This window comes from Anomaloglossus baeobatrachus, chromosome 1 (genome assembly GCF_048569485.1).
Source record: "Anomaloglossus baeobatrachus isolate aAnoBae1 chromosome 1, aAnoBae1.hap1, whole genome shotgun sequence".
In the NCBI taxonomy this organism is placed as follows: domain Eukaryota; kingdom Metazoa; phylum Chordata; class Amphibia; order Anura; family Aromobatidae; genus Anomaloglossus; species Anomaloglossus baeobatrachus.
Genome location: NC_134353.1, coordinates 843,507,389 through 843,524,536, shown reverse-complemented (window position 1 = coordinate 843,524,536; position 17,148 = coordinate 843,507,389). Strand labels below are relative to the sequence as shown.

Here is a 17,148-nt window from a genome sequence, read left to right as displayed (position 1 = left end):
AAATTTAGAAAGAAACAACATGATGAAACCTAAAACGGATAAAATATTTCCTTTTAGCTTATGATTTGGAAGTAGCTTTCAGATGTAGTAAATGACTTTATGTTGAACAAGAGCTTATTGAGGGTCCTATGCAGTGTACTAGAAAAAGAAAGAGCTGTCCTCATCTGGTTAGTTGATACACACGGCACTTCTGGGGTGGTGCACACGTAGGGTCCAAAACCGTTCTAAATAGATGTAGAAACGTGGCACTCAAGATCAACATGGATAGTGGTTTTTATTGTGAATAACCTGTAGGACCAGCACAAGCACAGATGTTTCGATCAAAAGACCTTCATGAGTGTGCGTACAGAGGGTCCTAAGAACATATAGTAGCGTGGCAAGTTGCTGGTTATGACGTGGTGCTGTGGAAAGGTATCATAGTATCATAGTTTTTAAAGGGAACCTGTCATCAGAAATTTCGCCCAAAAGCTAAAAGCTTCCCCCTCTGCAGCTCCTGGGCTGCATTCTAGGAAGGTCCCTGTTATTATTGTGCCCCATGTGAGACCAAAATAAAGCCTTTATAAAGTTCTACCTTTTTGTATGCAGCTTCTGTAAATCTGACACGGGGGCGAGCTCTCTGCCGTCCGTTATTCTGCCTCCTGGTCCTGTATGCCGCCCCCATCGCTCCTTTCCATATCTGATGCACCGCCCACTGCTCCAGCCATCCCCGCGCATGCCCAGTGCCAGTCTCACAGGACTGAGCAGTGTGACCGCTGGTGACGTGTGCGCAGGCAAGTGATTATGGACGGGACTGTGACTGTTATCAGCAAGTACCCGGCCATAATCTCGTGAGCGCGCAAACCTCTCCAGCATTCACACTGAGCTCAGTGTAGATGCTAGACTGTATGGGCTGCTTCCAGGGATGACGTCCCTTTGTCATGTGATAGGGGCGTGTTCGAAATAGAATCACATGACAAAGGGACGTCATCCCTGGAAGCAGCCCATACAGTCTAGCATCTACTCTGAGCACAGTGTGACCGCTGGAGAGGTTTGCGCGCTCACGAGATTATGGGCGGGTACTTGCTGATAACAATCACAGCCCCGCCCATAATCACTTGCCTGCGCACATGTCACCAGCGGTCACACTGCTCAGTCCTGTGAGACTGGCACTGGGCATGCGCGGGGATGGCTGGAGCAGTGGGCGGTGCATCAGATATGGAAAGGAGCGATGGGGGCGGCATACAGGACCAGGAGGCAGAATAACGGACGGCAGAGAGCCCGCCCCCGTGACACATTTACAGAAGCTGCATACAAAAAGGTAGAACTTTATAAAGGCTTTATTTTGGTCTCACATGGGGCACAATAATAACAGGGACCTTCCTAGAATGCAGCCCAGGAGCTGCAGAGGGGGAATCTTTTAGCTTTTGGGCGAAATTTCTGATGACAGGTTCCCTTTAAGGTTGAAGGGAGACTCTAAGTCCATCTAGTTCAACCCGTAGCCTAACATGTTGATCCAGAGGAAGGCAAAAAAAACCCAATGTGGCAAACAAGTTCCAATGGGGAAAAAATTTCCTTCCTGACTCCACATCCGGCAATCAGACTAGTTCCCTGGATCAATACCCTGTCATAAAATCTAATATACATAACTGATAATATTAAATTTTTCAAGAAAGGCATCCAGGCTCTGCTTAAATGTTAGTAGTGAATCACTCATTACAACATCATGCGGCAGAGAGTTCCACAGTCTCACTGCTCGTACAGTAAAGAATCATCGTCTGTGATTATGATTAAACCTTCTTTCCTCAAGACGTAGCGGATGCCCCCGTGTTCCAGTCGCAGGCCTAGGTGTAAAAAGATCTTTGGAAAGGTCTCTGTACTGTCCCCTCATATATTTATACATTGTGATTAGATCCCCCCTAAGCCTTCGTTTTTCCAAACTAAATAACCCCAAGTTTAATAACCTGTCTTGGTATTGCAGCCCACCCATTCCTCTAATAATCTTGGTCGCTCTTCTCTGCACCCTCTCCAGTTCAGCTATGTCCTTCTTGTATATCGGTGACCAGAATTGTACACAGTATTCTAAGTGCGGTCGCACTAGTGACTTGTACAGATGTAGAACTATATTTTTTTCATGAACACTTATACCTCTTTTAATACATCCCATTATTTTATTAGCCCTGGCAGCAGCTGCCTGACACTGTCCACTAAAGGGAAGTTTACCATACACCCATACACCCAAGTCTTTTTCTGTGTCTGTTTTACCCAGTGTTCTACAATTAAGTACATAATCATAAATGTTATTTCCTCTACCCAAGTGCATGACCTTGCATTTATCTACATTAAACTTCAATTGCCACTTCTCAGCCCAATCCTCCAATTTACATAAATCTCCCTGTAATATAAAATTATCCTCCTCTGTATTGATTACCCTGCAGAGTTTAGTATCATCTGCAAATATTGAAATTCTACTCCGCATGCCCCCAACAAGGTCATTTATAAATATGTTGAAAAGAAGCGGGCCCAATACTGACCCCTGTGGTACCCCACTATGAACTGAGACCCAGTCCGAGTACGTACCATTAATAACCACCCTTTGTTTCCTATCACTGAGCCAGTTTTTAACCCAGTTACACATATTTTCCCCTATCCCCATTATTCTCATTTTATGTACCAACCTTTTGTGTGGCACCGTATCAAAAGCTTTTGAAAAGTCCATATACACAACATCCACTGCATTTCCCTGGTCCAGGCTTGAACTTACCTCTTCATAGAAGCTGATCAAATTAGTTTGACAGGATCGATCCCTCATAAACCCATGTTGATACTCTGTCATAAGGTTATTTTTCTTGAGATACTCCAGTATAGCATCTCTCAAGAAACCCTCAAGGATTTTACCAACCGTAGAGGTTAAACTTACCGGCCTATAATTTCCCGGCTCAGTTTTTGTCCCCTTTTTGAATATTGGCACCACATTTGCTATGCGCCAGTCCTGCGGTACTGACCCTGTTATTAAGGAATCTGAGAAGATTAAAAATAATGGTCTATCTATCACAGAACTCAATTCCTGTAGTACTCTGGGGTGTATGCCATCCGGGCCCGGAGATTTGTAAACCTTAGTGATTTCGAGGCGGCGGCGTACTTCCTGCTGGGTTAAGCAGGCAATATTCAAGGGTGAATTTATGGCATCACTGGTCATGTCATCTGCCATGGCATTTTCTTGTATAAAAACCGTAGAAAAAAAGTCATTCAGCAGGTTGGCTTTACCCTCATCCCCTTCCACCATTTCACCAAGACTATTTTTAAGGGGGCCAACACTATCGCTTTTCAGTTTTTTACTGTTTATGTAGTTAAAGAATATTTTAGGATTATTTTTACTTTCTCTCGCAATGAGTCTCTCTGTCTCAAACTTAGCTAACTTAATTTGCTTTTTACTTATTTTATTTAATTTTCTATAATTATATAATGCCTCATCACTACCTACCCTCTTTAATTCTTTTAAGGCTTTCTGTTTTTCTTTTATTGCTTCCCTTACAGCTCTATTTAGCCATAGGGGTTTCCTCCTATTTCTAGCATGTTTGTTCCCATAGGGTATATTTTCTGCACAAGCCCTATTCAGGATGCTCATAAAAGTACATCTCTCAACCGTTTAAAATTTGCTTTCCTGAAGTTTAGTGTCCTTGTAGCCCCTCTACTATACATCTTACTAAAGAATACATGAAAACTTATTATTTTGTGATCACTATTCCCCAAGTAACCCCCAACTTGTATATTTGATATGCGGTCTGGCCTATTGGTTAGTACAAGGTCTAGTAGTGCTCCCCCTCTTGTGGGGTCCTGTACCATTTGTGAAAGGTAATTATCTTTCATTGTTATCAAAAATCTATTTCCTTTGCTGGAACTGAAAGTTTCTGTTCCCCAATTTATATCAGGATAGTTAAAGTCCCCCATAATAATTACCTCTCCGAGACTCGTTGCTTTATCAATTGCTTTATGAGGAGATTCGCTACCTCTTTCATAATATTCGGCGTCTTATAACACACCCCTATCAGTATTTTATTATTCATTCTCCCCCCCCCTTATCTCCACCCATAGGGACTCTACATTCTCAGTACCCTCACATATGTTGTCACACAGGATGGGTTTTAAGGATGATTTTACATATAGACACACACCTCCCCCTCGCTTATTTGTCATTCCTGAATAGGCTATAACCCTGTAAATTAACAGCCCAGTCATAGCTCTCATCCAGCCATGTCTCTGATATCCCCACTATATCATAATTTTCTTCCATCAATATTAATTCTAATTCCTCCACCTTATTTGTGGAGGAATACAAGATAGATAGTCTAGGTGCTACTAGACTATCTACCTAGACTATCAACGCACCTCACGCTGCTTCCAGCTGCATTTGTAATGTCCGTCAGAAGTAGAAGTCAGAGGATTTTCCATCACATACATCCATTAGGTCTATGTTTTGGGAAATCCTCCTGACTTTTATTCTGTTTTAAACACCTGATGAAGGTGTAAGCACATATCCCCGAAACGCGTAGTGTGGTGACTGGAAGGATAAAGATATTCCTTTACTGGAGTCTGGACTGTCTTACAGGCGAGCGCGGATCTCCTAATACCACTCTGTTTTTTCTTTGGACTGGGTGACTTATTCTATGGCGTACATTATTAATTTTTAATGTTTAGCAGTCAAGATATACTTTTGTTTACAGGATGCCTTTGGCACAGCAGACTACACTATTTTCTATGGAAAAAAAAAGTATTCCAACATAGGGTATTGTGTAATCTGTTTTGACAGATGTGGGAAAAAATGATGCAAAGTAACTTAAGAAAGTCGATCAGACCCCTCCCTGATGGTGCTTGCATGTCTCAGCTTTGAGGACACCAAGAAATGGGCAAAGTTGAGGAATGAAGATGCTGTGGTCGGCCAAGAAAATTTGGAGCAGCAGATGAAAGACGTATCATGCTTAATTCCGTAATTCGGAATATGTTCAGCAGTGAAATCAGCTCACATTTGGCAGCCACCAAAGGGACCCAGCAACTATTCAACAAAGTCTGGCCAGAAATGGGAGAATTGAAGCTAAAAAACAACATGGCAACTAGGTGACTCAAAACGGTGGATGAAAAAATAGGATCTGATGTACAGGAAAGTGACAGCAGGTGCAGTGAATGGATGAGTGAAAATGTGAAATATTTGACTGTAGCAGAAGCCAATTTATTTGCCAAAGGGTGGAAAGCGGTACAATGAGTGTCTGAAGGAAACAGTGAAGCAAGCGAAGGTTCCTTGGAAGTGTTGGGCTGCATTTTAGCAAAGGGAGTTAAGGATTTGGCTAGGATGAATGGTGTCCTCAATGATGAGAAACACAAGCAGACACTCATCATGCAATACCATCAGGAAGGTGTCTGATGTGCTGCAAATTTTATTTAATCTGCAGCAGAACAGCTCCTCCAAACATAAAGACCATATCAATAAGAAATATCTTTAGCATAAAGAAGAACAAAAAGTCCTAGAACTGACAATATGGCCTCTACAGAGCCCAACTTCATAGAGTCTCAACTTCATAGTCAGTCTGAGATTATATGAAGAAACAAGTTTCTTCAAGCCTACATCCACAGAAGATATTTGGTTCGAAATAACCTTGTTACTGAGTTGCTTTAAAAACTGGATACAAGTATGCAGTGTGTCCACCCATATCCTGTCCATCGCCATTAACTTGAGAATGGCGGCAGCTATAGGCATAGAAGTGGTGTAGAAGTGGTGTCTAGGTATAGTAATGTAGCCATGCGCTATGCAATGAAACCACCTATAGCGTCACCTGGTGGAAAACAATGGAGTTGGCATTTTTATTTCGAAAACTGAACGAGATAGAGAAAAAAAAGTGAATTACAAAGTTGTAGGGCATCATCAATTCAATACGAATCAACACCTTGTATACAGAAATGCTATAATTAGAATGTGTAAAACTTAAGGCTTCGGACATGAAGCGATACCTCATGGAGACCTTCCTACAAGTCATTGGGTATGGTGGCTGCGTGGAGTGGCCTCCACGCTCACCTGACCTGACCCCATTGGACTTCTTTCTGTGAGGTCACATCAAACAGCAGGTGTATGCGACCCCTCCACCAACATTGCAGGACCTACGACGATGTATCACAGATGCTTGTGGAAACGTGTCACCTACCATATTGCACAACGTGCAGCAAGATACAGTATGCTGTCCAGAGTCCAGATGTGCATTTCAGCTGATGGTGGCCACTTTGAGCATCAAAGTTAAATGAGCACCATCTGGGTGACCAGCATTCAATGTTTTGGGGGGGTCATGGGTTTCATATCATAACATTTCTGTATGCAAGGTGTTGATTCGTATTGAATTGATGATGCCCTACAATTTTTTAATTCACTTTTTTTCGTTTTCAAGATAAAAATGCTAACTCCGTTGTTTTCCACCAGGTGGTGCTATAGGTAGTTTCATTGCGTAGCGCATGGCTACTTTACTATACCTAGACACCACTTCTATGCCTATAGCTGCCGCCGTTCTCAAGGTAATGGCGATGGACAGGATATGGGTAGACACACTGTAGATAGAAAAACTGATGCTTTGATGTAATTTTTGAGAAAAAAAAAAAGATGGACACACCAAATATTGATTTGACTTAAATTTCTCTTTTGTTCATTTTATAGTTTATATTTTATTACTTGATAAAAATTAACACTTCTGTTTTTGAAAGCATTTTTACTTTTGATACATTTTTTTCCTCCCCTGCTTAAAATTTTTGTAAAGTGCTGTGTATTAGACCAGAGGTAAAAAGGATACCCTTAAAGGGAACCAGCCACCAGATTTGGCGACTATAATCTGCGGCCATCACCACCAGTGGGCTCTTATATACAGCATTCCAGAATACTGTATATAAGAGCCCAGGTCACGCTGTATAACATAGAAAAAAAAAATATATATATAATGCTTACCTAGGGGGTGGTACGGACCGATGGGTGTCGCTGCTCTCTTGTCCGGAACCTCTTCTCTGGGACGATCGCCGTCATCCTTCTACCCAGCCTAGTAAGGATGACGTGTGTACGTAATCCACACAGGCCGACATTGTGGTCCTACACAGACGCACTTTGATCTGCACTGCTGAAGGCAGATGAAAGTACTGTAATGCGCAGGTGCGAGTAAAGGTTAAAGACCGCCCGCGTATGCGCACTAAAATACTTTGCTCTGCCTTGACCAGGGCAGATCAGAGTGCACCTGCGCAGGATCTCCATGCTGGCTAGTGTGGATGTCGTAGGATTCGTCAGGCATACAGGCCTCAGAAGAAGGAGGATGCTGATCTTCGCAGAGACGAGTCGCTGGACCGGAGACCAGCAACGCTCATTGGACTGAACCACCCGTTAGGTGAGTATTATATAAAAGGGTTTTTTACATTGTACACAGCGGCCTGGGCTCTTATATTCTAGAATACTGTATATGAGCTCACTGGTGGTATTATAGTCGTCAATTCTGGTGACCGGTTCCCCTCTAAGACTTTCGGCTGGTTTTAGCGTATGCTATCTGACTGACCGGATTTTCCAGCAAATCACATGCACTTCAGATTACCACATTACACGTGGTTATGCGTTTTACTCCCTCCAGGAAAGACCATTGTTTGTTGGAAGAACTATAAACTGAGGCCGTTGTAAGGGGCACCACTTTATTAGCATTTCTTGTTTTAAGTACTTGCATAATGACGCACATTGTTTTACATATTTTATCCTTTTTCTTTTCCCCCTTTAGCCTTCGAGATGATGATCGTACAAGAATTGAAAAAAGAGACAAATATCATTTTGAATACGTGCAGGCTTTTCAGCTCATCACTGAGTTTTATGGAAAAGACGCAGGTAAAGTATCTTATCCATTCCAAATGTACCTATCATTTCAGCTGACTATTGAAGATCAGCTGCTCATTATATGATTTGTATCTGCCATTGTTTAAGTCTTTCTCCCCTTTGTGGGCTTCATTTCTAGAAGGTTCCTCTGAACATCGGTCCAAGGTTGATGGAGACTAAATGATATGTCTCCCACACAGTACAGTGTATCTCACTCTCTAAGACGGCAGCAACATGACATACATTTTACAGAAATACTGGGCATGTAACTGTGAATCCAGCTCTTTGGTGAGGTACAACACTCACTAGAAGCTGCAGCCCTGTGTCTGTGTGCCTATTTATCGGCTTCTGTCTCCCTCCAGATGCTCTTCGCTCCCCATGCCACTTTCGTTAGACCCCTTTGGGTTGCAGGATGTAACCTTATTTTTGTGTTTGGATGTTTGTGAGGCTGATTAAAGGAAAATGTGTGACCAAAATGTGTAGAAAGGCATATTTTCTCTATTAAGATATATTTAAGTTTCATTTCTCCACTTATACTACTGGTTATGAACAAAAATATGAAACTATTGTAACTCTCAAAATGATCAAGCCCGAGCGCTTCTCTGTGACAATAGTAGGACTGGAGTAAGCTCTAGAGCAGGGGTCTCAAACTCGGCTGGGTGTATGGGCCGCACGGAGGAAAAAAAATAATTTGGGGGGCCGCATTCTTCACAGTACAAAGTGACATTTTTATTGGTACCATATATTTTTTTTTTTTACACACCACTGAACATTTTTCACTTGTTTATTATAACAAATGTGCACATTCTTTGTTTAAATATATATATATAAAAAAAATTTTGATGGTAAAAAGTCATGCCTTCTTTTGAGGTTTTGTTTTTTTTACATTTTATCCCTTTCTTGTAACGAATAGTGTTACAATTAGCACTATATAGAAATTTTGGCCAACATCTTTTAGTAATGTTCCACATCTTGTTGTAATGTGCCCATCCTTGTCCCCTTGTAGTATTGTGCCCCATCCTAGTCTCCATCCTACAGTAATATGTTCATCCTTGTCCCCATCGTATAGTAATGTTCCCCATCCCTGTCCCTTGTAGCAATCTCCCTATCCTGTGGTACTGTCCCCATCATATAGTAATGTGCCAGCCTTGTCCCCATCCTGTAGTAATGTCCCCATCCAATAGTAATGTGCCCATCCTTGTCCCCATCCTATAGTAATGTCTCTATCCTATAGTGATGTCCCCAGTCTTATCACTATCCTATAGTAATGTGCCCACCTTGTCCCTATCCTATAGTAATTTGGTGGTGGCGGCTGAAAGGGGGCAGTGGCGCTATAAGTTACCGATAGCTCTCCTCAGCTTCCACAGACGCCGGAGTGAAGCTGAGGGGAGTGGTCTCTGGCCCCAGATCCACAGTGATTGGAGAAACCGGCCTTGTGACCGACCTATCCAATCAGAGCTGGGGGTGGGTGAAACAGAGGTCACCCAGCTCCAGCCAATGATCAGGGCTATAGCTGCACTGATCATGGCTGGATTTCAATGTTTTATCCATTTTCAATGGCTGAAACATTACAGTGGCTGTGAATAGTTGTGCACAGAGCGCTTGACTCTGAGAGCGCAGTGGCGGCAAAACATTGATCTGACATAAAGCGCAGACAGTGGCTGCGGGCGACCCCTGCCCGGCCGCGATAGTCGACAGGGGCACGGGCCTGGGGGCCGCACGAAGCAGCCTGAGGAACCGCATGCGGCCTGTGGGAATGAGAATGTCCTTAGAAAATGGCTGCAAGACTTTGTCTGGTACTAAATAAAATGGAAGTAGTGAAACAATAAATAGGTTTTGTGTCTTTTTGTCCTGATGGTTTAAGAGGTAGGATGGTAAGGAATTCATTACCTTTTAACCTATTAGTTATGCCAGTTGTATGACTTACTATAATCAAAAGTGGCAAAGCCGTTTAAAAACTTCAGAGGACCTGACAACTTTCCTGAAATTTCTGCTTTAATAGATTGTGGACAGCCCCATTGAGAAGGGTAAAACCTATTTAGTTATTCATGCGTTCACACCACTGCAGCATTGTGTTTTGTTTTTTTTTGTTTTTTTTTTTCTTTTCTTTTTTCATGTGAATTACCTGCCAGCTGATACATGAAGCATGGATCAGGCACTCGCTAAAAATATACCTTAGAAGCCACCGGGGACCGAGCTGCACTGTATACTAGTCGGACAGGCTTCTCCCCACCACAAGTATCTCCCTATGTGCGTGTATAGGGAGAGACCTGTCACTCCAGGGCAGTAGGGGAGGAGAAGCCTGCCCAATTAGTCTACAGTGCAGCTCCATCCCCGGTAGCTTCTAAGGTATATATTGGTTTCAAAAACCTCAGCCCTTCAAAGTAAAATAAAAAAAATACCTAGCTAAGATTATATAGCCAGTGCCTGATACATGCGGCATATATCAGCCGGCAGTTAATGGTGGTCGTGTGGCCACAGGGATGCGATATGCACATTCCCGGCCACAATCCGACTAGACTGTTTTTGGAGCGTTCAATGCAAGTGTATTGCGCAAGGCCAGAAACAGTGAAATTACTATTGTACTGTAACATGTCAGCACATAATGCTGCCATAACCAATAGAGAGGAGCCTGGTCCAGTGGCCATTTGGTAACTGGAGGGAGCCCTGTGAACAGCCTCATACCTCCCGCCATACCAGACACCTCTTATTACACAATGTCATCAACACAGCGTGGTTAGGGCAATGTGAATCTGCTGACAGGTTCGCCTTATAGTCCAATAGTAATTTGTCACAATGTATAAGTAACTGCCTGAAAAAAATGGGGTAAATCAATCCGTTCACATCTAGTGGTTAAGACCAGTGTTCTGCTAATTGAAGTCTGCTAACAACGGGTATCTTAAAACACCAACCTGGTATTAGCAGGGAAGCAAGCTGGGCACAAATAACTGTCTGGTGGGCTTTGCGTGATGTCTCTTTATTTCCGGGTCAGGAAATAGCGACCAGGTGTCAGAGTGGAGGTGAGGAGATTGGTGAAGGTACTTAGTACTACATTAATTTTTTTCAGTCTGAGCCTTTTTTTAAAAAAAATAAATAAAAAAAAAAAATTACCAGATTTTTCGGATTATAAGACACACTTTTCCTCCCAAAAATTTGGGCAGCGCTGACCCGCCGCCGCTGCTGCCATTACAGACCCTCGGCCACTGCAAGCAGAGACCCGCCGCTGCCGGCACAGCCTCTGCCTCCTGTGACCCCCCATCCTCCACCACCGCTGCCGCCTTCCTCCGGTAAGACAACATCGGACTATAAGACTGACCCCATTTTTTTTTTTTTAACCTTTTTTATCTCTAAATTTGGGGTGCGTCTTATAATCTGGTGCATCTTATAAAACGAAAAATACGGTATATGTTGCAAAACCTCCTACGGGCTGTAACTCATGATTAGTGCAAGATAAACTATGATGTTTTTAAAATTGGTTAACTATGTAGATTCATGAAAGATGTCACCTAAAGGGTGTATCCAAGAATTTGTAAAAAAAATAATAAAAATTTGCGTAAGCACTAACAGACAGGTAATTGCTATCTACCTGCTTGTTGTACCTGGTGCCATTCTTCGCAAACACACACTGCTCACACACCGCTCCTGCAGCGATACAACTGCTTCTACTGATGACACGTTTACAGAGTGGCGTCTTTTTTTTCGCTTTCCTCTGTTGACAAGGCGTCACTGCCAACGTCATGTTGATTGACAGCCAACTTCCCTAGTTAAGCAGCGAGGAGCCAGCTGACTATCAGCGTGGCATCGGCTGTCCTACACCATCTACAGAGCAGAGCAGAAAAGAAGACGCCACTCTGTTGAAGAAGTAGCTGGATTGCCTGCAGGAGTGGTCTGTGACAGCAAAGAATAGCACCAGGCATAACAGGCAGGTAGTTGGCAATTACCTGCCTGTTAGTGCTTAAGCACTATTTTTTTTTTTATATATACTGTATATACAAAGTCCTGGATATACTCTTTAAGGTATGCCATGTGTATATTTTGGAAAGAGATACTCTAATTAATAGCGGTTTGATGAAGTTTGTCCAGATTATCATTGGGTTATGGCCGGCACGCCAGGTGTATGCTTGTACTCAGTGCTAGGATGGATATCCAGACAAAAACACACAAAAGACCATTGTAATGAAGAAAATGTCATGTTCAGAGGTACCAATACTTTACAACATGGCCAATATTGGTCGTCTTTTAAAGAATTATACCCTTGAATATGACATACTACGTACAAGTCAATGCTATTTTCTAGTGCACGAGAGGAGAGTATCGTGGTCTTTCGTTCACTATTGTCTGGATTATGTGATGAATATCCTTGACAGTGACCATTATTATTCTGATCGTATAATACTTATAATTTATCCTGAAAGATGGAAGTTCTGCACATTCTTTTACAAAGACGTAACAAATTCATTAAATGTTACTTCTCTTATTTCCTGATATATTTTGTTTCGGAACATGAATATTTAATATTCTTTGATTTAACATGTGCCAGCATATCACAAAGAAAGACAAAGACCTTCTTTATTCTAGTTCCGCGACAGTCTCCGGAGACATTGAGCTAACTCTTGGTGAATGTATAGCAATATAAGTTTTACTTGTTGAGATATAATTGTTGGCAAATAATAAAAATACATGAAATAAGAAAAGCCATCAGATTTCACTTCCTTCACTTTTACTCTATTTTTTTGTGTAATATTTGATCTTAAAGGGAACTGGTCACCACTTTTTTGCCCTATAAACTGCGGCCACCACCACCGGGCTCTTATATACAGCATTCTAACATGCTATATATAAGGCCGCTGTGAGAACATAAAAAACACTTTATAATACTTACCTAACTGTCGCGCAGTTGGCCATATGGGCGTTTCCGTTGTCCGGTGACGGCGCCGCCTGTTTCGGCCATCTTCGTCCTCCATCTTCTTAAACTGCGGTGCATGACTCGTCTAACGTCCTACACACTCACCGGCATTCAGGTCCTGAGCAGGCGCACTTTGATCTGCACTGAGCAGGGCAGATCAAAGTATTGTAGTGCGCCTGCGCAGGATCGGCGAGTGTGTATGACATAGACGCGTCATGCACACAGGCTTCAGAAAGAGGACGAAGATGGCCGAAAGAGCCTTGCCAGCACCGGCAGGGACGCTCATATGGCAAACATGCTGTATATAAGAGCCCAGGCTGCTGTGTAGAACATAAAAAACACTTTATAATACTCACCGAACGGTCGCGCTGCAGTGGACTTGGGCTATATGGGCGTCTCTGTTGTCCGGTGCTGGCGCCTCCTGTGTCGGCCATCTTCGTCCTCCTTCTGAAGCCTGTGTGCATGACACATCCTACGTCATACACACTCGCCGGTCCCGCGCAGGCGGACTACAATACTTTGATCAAAGTGCACCTGAGCAGGACCTCAATGCCGGCGAGTGTGGATGACGTAGGACGCGTCATGCACCCGGGCTACAGAAGGACGACAAAGATGGCTGAAAGAGGAGGTGCCGGCAGTGGACAACGGAGACACCCATATGGCCCAACTCCATTGCAGAGCGACCTTTAGGTAAGTATTATAAAGTGTTTTTTATGTTCTCACAGCGGTTTGGGCTCTTATATACAGCATGTTAGAATGCTGTATATAAGAGCCCGGTGGTGGTGGCCGCAGCTTATAGGGCAAAAAAGTGGCGACAGGTTCCCTTTAATATACTCATTCAGTCATTACTATGTTGGATTCGCACATGCAGGTTTGGATGCAATATTTTAGCTAAACACAAGGAAAATATACAAAAGTTAGGAGTCTTTCCTCTATACTTTTCATACTTTGTGTATCCACTCGTGTTTGGTTCAAAAAATTATGCATATAATTCCAATATGTGTTCTCATGTCCAGAATTTACCTAGTACTAACTCATCTTGTAATTTTCAAAGAATTTGATGCTGATATTCACTTGTACATTACCAGCCGATCCGCATGTGGATTAGCAGAGTTATAGTTCTGTAATTTCCTCCCCTCCCGATTACATAGATTTACATTGTGTCTTGATGGTTAGTACTGTTACTTTACAGCACTGGGGTCTTTATATTAATAAAAGGTATGCATTAACTGTGCTTTGTGGAAAAATAATGCATTTGTACGAATACCGTAACTCTTTATTATCTTAAATGAATTCTAGCAAACAAAAATGTCCATATGTTTTATGTGAGCTGCACAAATTACTGTAAATTTCAACAGTGCTACAGGCAGTGTGCAAGTGGCCATTAATACATTTGAAACCAGAAGTTTACATACACATCTGCATGTTTTTCTCACTATCTGACATGAGATTAGAATAAACCTTTCTCGTTTTAGGTTAATTAGGAACCAAAATTATTTGTATTTGCCAAATGCCTGAATAATGAGAGAGAGAGAATGTTTTAAGGCATTTTTATTACTTTCTGCAAAGTCAAAAGTTTACATACACGAAGAGTACTATGCCTTTAAACAAAATGGGACAGCCCATATGATGATGTCATGTTTCTGATAGGTTTATTGACAACATCTGAGTTAATTAGAGACACACCTGTGGATGTATTTTAATGCACACCTGAAACACACTGCTTCTTTGTGTAGCATCATGGAAAAGTAAAAAGAAATAAGCCAAGATCTCAGGAAGAGAATTGTGGACTTGCACAAGTCTAGTTCATCCTTGGGTGCAATTTCTAGATACCTGACGGTGCCTCGTTCATCTGTACAAACCATTATATGCAAGTACAAACAAGATGGGAAAGTCCAGCCAACATACCGCTCAGGAAGAAGGCAGGTTCTGTGTACCAGAGATGAACGTGCTTTGGTCAGAAATGTGCATATCAACCCAAGAACAAAAGCAAAAGACCTTGTGAAGATGCTGGCGGAGGCTGGTAAGATTGGGTCATTATCCACAGGGACATGAGTACTGTATCAACATGGGCTGAAAAGCCACTCTGCCAAGAAAAAGCCATTACTTCAAAAGAAACATAGAAAAGCCAGATTAATGTTTGCAAATGCACACAGGAACAAAGACCTTAATTTTTGAAGACATGTCCTGTGATCTGACGAAACTAAAAATGAATTATTTGGTTATAATGACCATCGTTCTATTTGGAGGAAAAAGGGAGAAGCTTTGAAGCCTAAGAACATCATCCCAACTGTGAAAGATGGGGTGGCAGCATCATGTTGTAGGGTTGTTTTGCTGCAGGAGAGACTGGTGCACTTCACAATATAGATGGCGTCATGAGGAAAGAAGATTATGTGGCAATACTGAAGTAACATCTCAAGACATCAGCCAGGAACATAAAGCTTGGGTGGAAATGGGTCTTCCAAATAACCTGCCAAACTGGTTATAAAGGGGCTTAAGGACAACAAAGTCAATGTTTTGGAGTGGCCATCACAAAGCCATGATCTTAATCCTATTGAAAATTTATGGTCAAAACTGAAAAGGCAGATGCGAGCAAGACGACCTACAAACATGGCTCAGTTACATCAGTTCTGTCAGGAGGAATGGGCCCAAATTCCTACCAACTATTGTGAGAAGCTTGTGGTCGGATATCCAAAACGTTTGACCCAAGTCATACAGTTTAAGGGCAATGGAACCAAATACTAATGAAAATATATGTAAACGTGTGACTTTGCAGAAAGTAATAAAAATGCCTTAAAACATCCTCTCTCTCTCATTATTCTGGCATTTGGCAAATATAAATAATTTTGGTTCCTAATTGACCTAAAATGGGAAAGGTTTATTCTGATTTCATGTCAGATAGTGAGAAAAACATGCTTAGGCTAGGTTCACACAGTTTTTTTTTTTTTTTTTTTTTGACGCTGCGATTTGGTGCGTTTTTTGCTGCGTTTTGCTGCTCACTGCGTCTTTATGCGTTTTTTATCAGTGAACAAAAAAAAAGGTCTGATGTCATTTCCTTCTTCAATATGTTCTTCATTCTCCACTAGTGTATGCAGGAGAGCAGACAGCAGCTGCAAAACTACAAGGCTCAGCATGCTCCATCCAGGACTGTATGCTGGAGGGAGAGTCAGGGGGAGCAGACCTAAAAGGCTCAGCATCCTCCATCCAATAGTGTATGCAGGAGAGCAGACAGCTGCTGTCGAACTACAAGGCTCAGCATCATCCTTCCAGGACTGTATGCAGGATTTCTTTGCCCCCCCAAACAAAAAAAAAATGACGTGGGCTTCGCCATATTTTTGTATGCTAGCCGGGTACAGCAGGCAGGTACGGGCTGCCCCCAACCCCCAGCTGCCTATTTGTACCCGGCTGGGAACCAAAAATAAAGAGAAGCCCTTTTTTTTTTTTTTTTTTTTTTTTTTTTTTTTTTTAATTATTTCATGAATTTCATGAAATAATTAAAAAAAAAATGACGCGAGCTTCGCCTAATTTTTGTGTCCAGCCGGGTACAACTAGGCAGCTGGGGATTGGAATCCACAGTGCAGGGTGCCCATGCTTTCTGGGCACCCTCGCTGCGAATTGCAGTCCGCAGCCACCCCAGAAAATGGCGCTTTCATAGAAGCGCCATCTTCTGGCGCTGTATCCAACTCTGCCAGCTGCCCTGATGCCGGGTGGCTCACTGAGTAATAATGGGGTTAGGGCTAGCTGTATATTATCAGCTGGCCCTAAGCCCGAAATTCATGGTGTCACGCCAATATTGGACATGGCCACCATGAATTTCTAGTAAAGATAAAAAAACCACAACACACAGAAAAATATTTTTATTAGAAATAAAACACAACACAATTAGTGACTCCATCTTTATTGAAATAAAGAACCCCCCTCCGCAGTAATCCTGGGTCAAGGGTCCTGCGCCGTCCTTTCCGGATCCAATATCATCTGACCGGTTTGCTGGAAGGCAAAGCGATCAGATGATGTGTCAGGATCAAGTGCCTGAATCACATCACACAGCAGATGATTGTATAAACGACTTTTATACAATCAGCAGATGCATCGGTGCAAAAAAAAAAAAAAATACTTATGTCCTGATTACCGGCAGCTCCTAGAGGGAGTCTGATCCCGTCTGATCGCTGTAGGAGCTGCCGGTAATCAGGGATGAAGTCTCCTGACGCATCCGCTGATAGGTTAAACCGGCCGGGCGCCGGCGTGTCACCCCGAGACTTACGATCAGCTGATGCGTCAGGTGACTGCATCAGGTGATCCATCGCCAGGTCCTGCATCCTGCAGGCATACGTACCCGGGGAGACTGCACACACCCGGAGCGGCGGAACCAGGAGGAGGATCTGGGAGTGGG

General features: G+C 42.6%; 1 protein-coding gene across 1 annotated transcript in view; it reads left to right on the top strand.

The window, feature by feature from the left end:
* The window catches only part of MSH3 (mutS homolog 3), a 267,619-nt gene that overhangs the window by 93,780 nt on the left and 156,691 nt on the right, over positions 1-17,148 (top strand). The window contains exon 9 of the mRNA XM_075325143.1: positions 7,761-7,864. Coding sequence (XP_075181258.1) covers positions 7,761-7,864 — 104 coding nt within the window. The remainder of the gene's footprint in view (positions 1-7,760; positions 7,865-17,148) is intronic.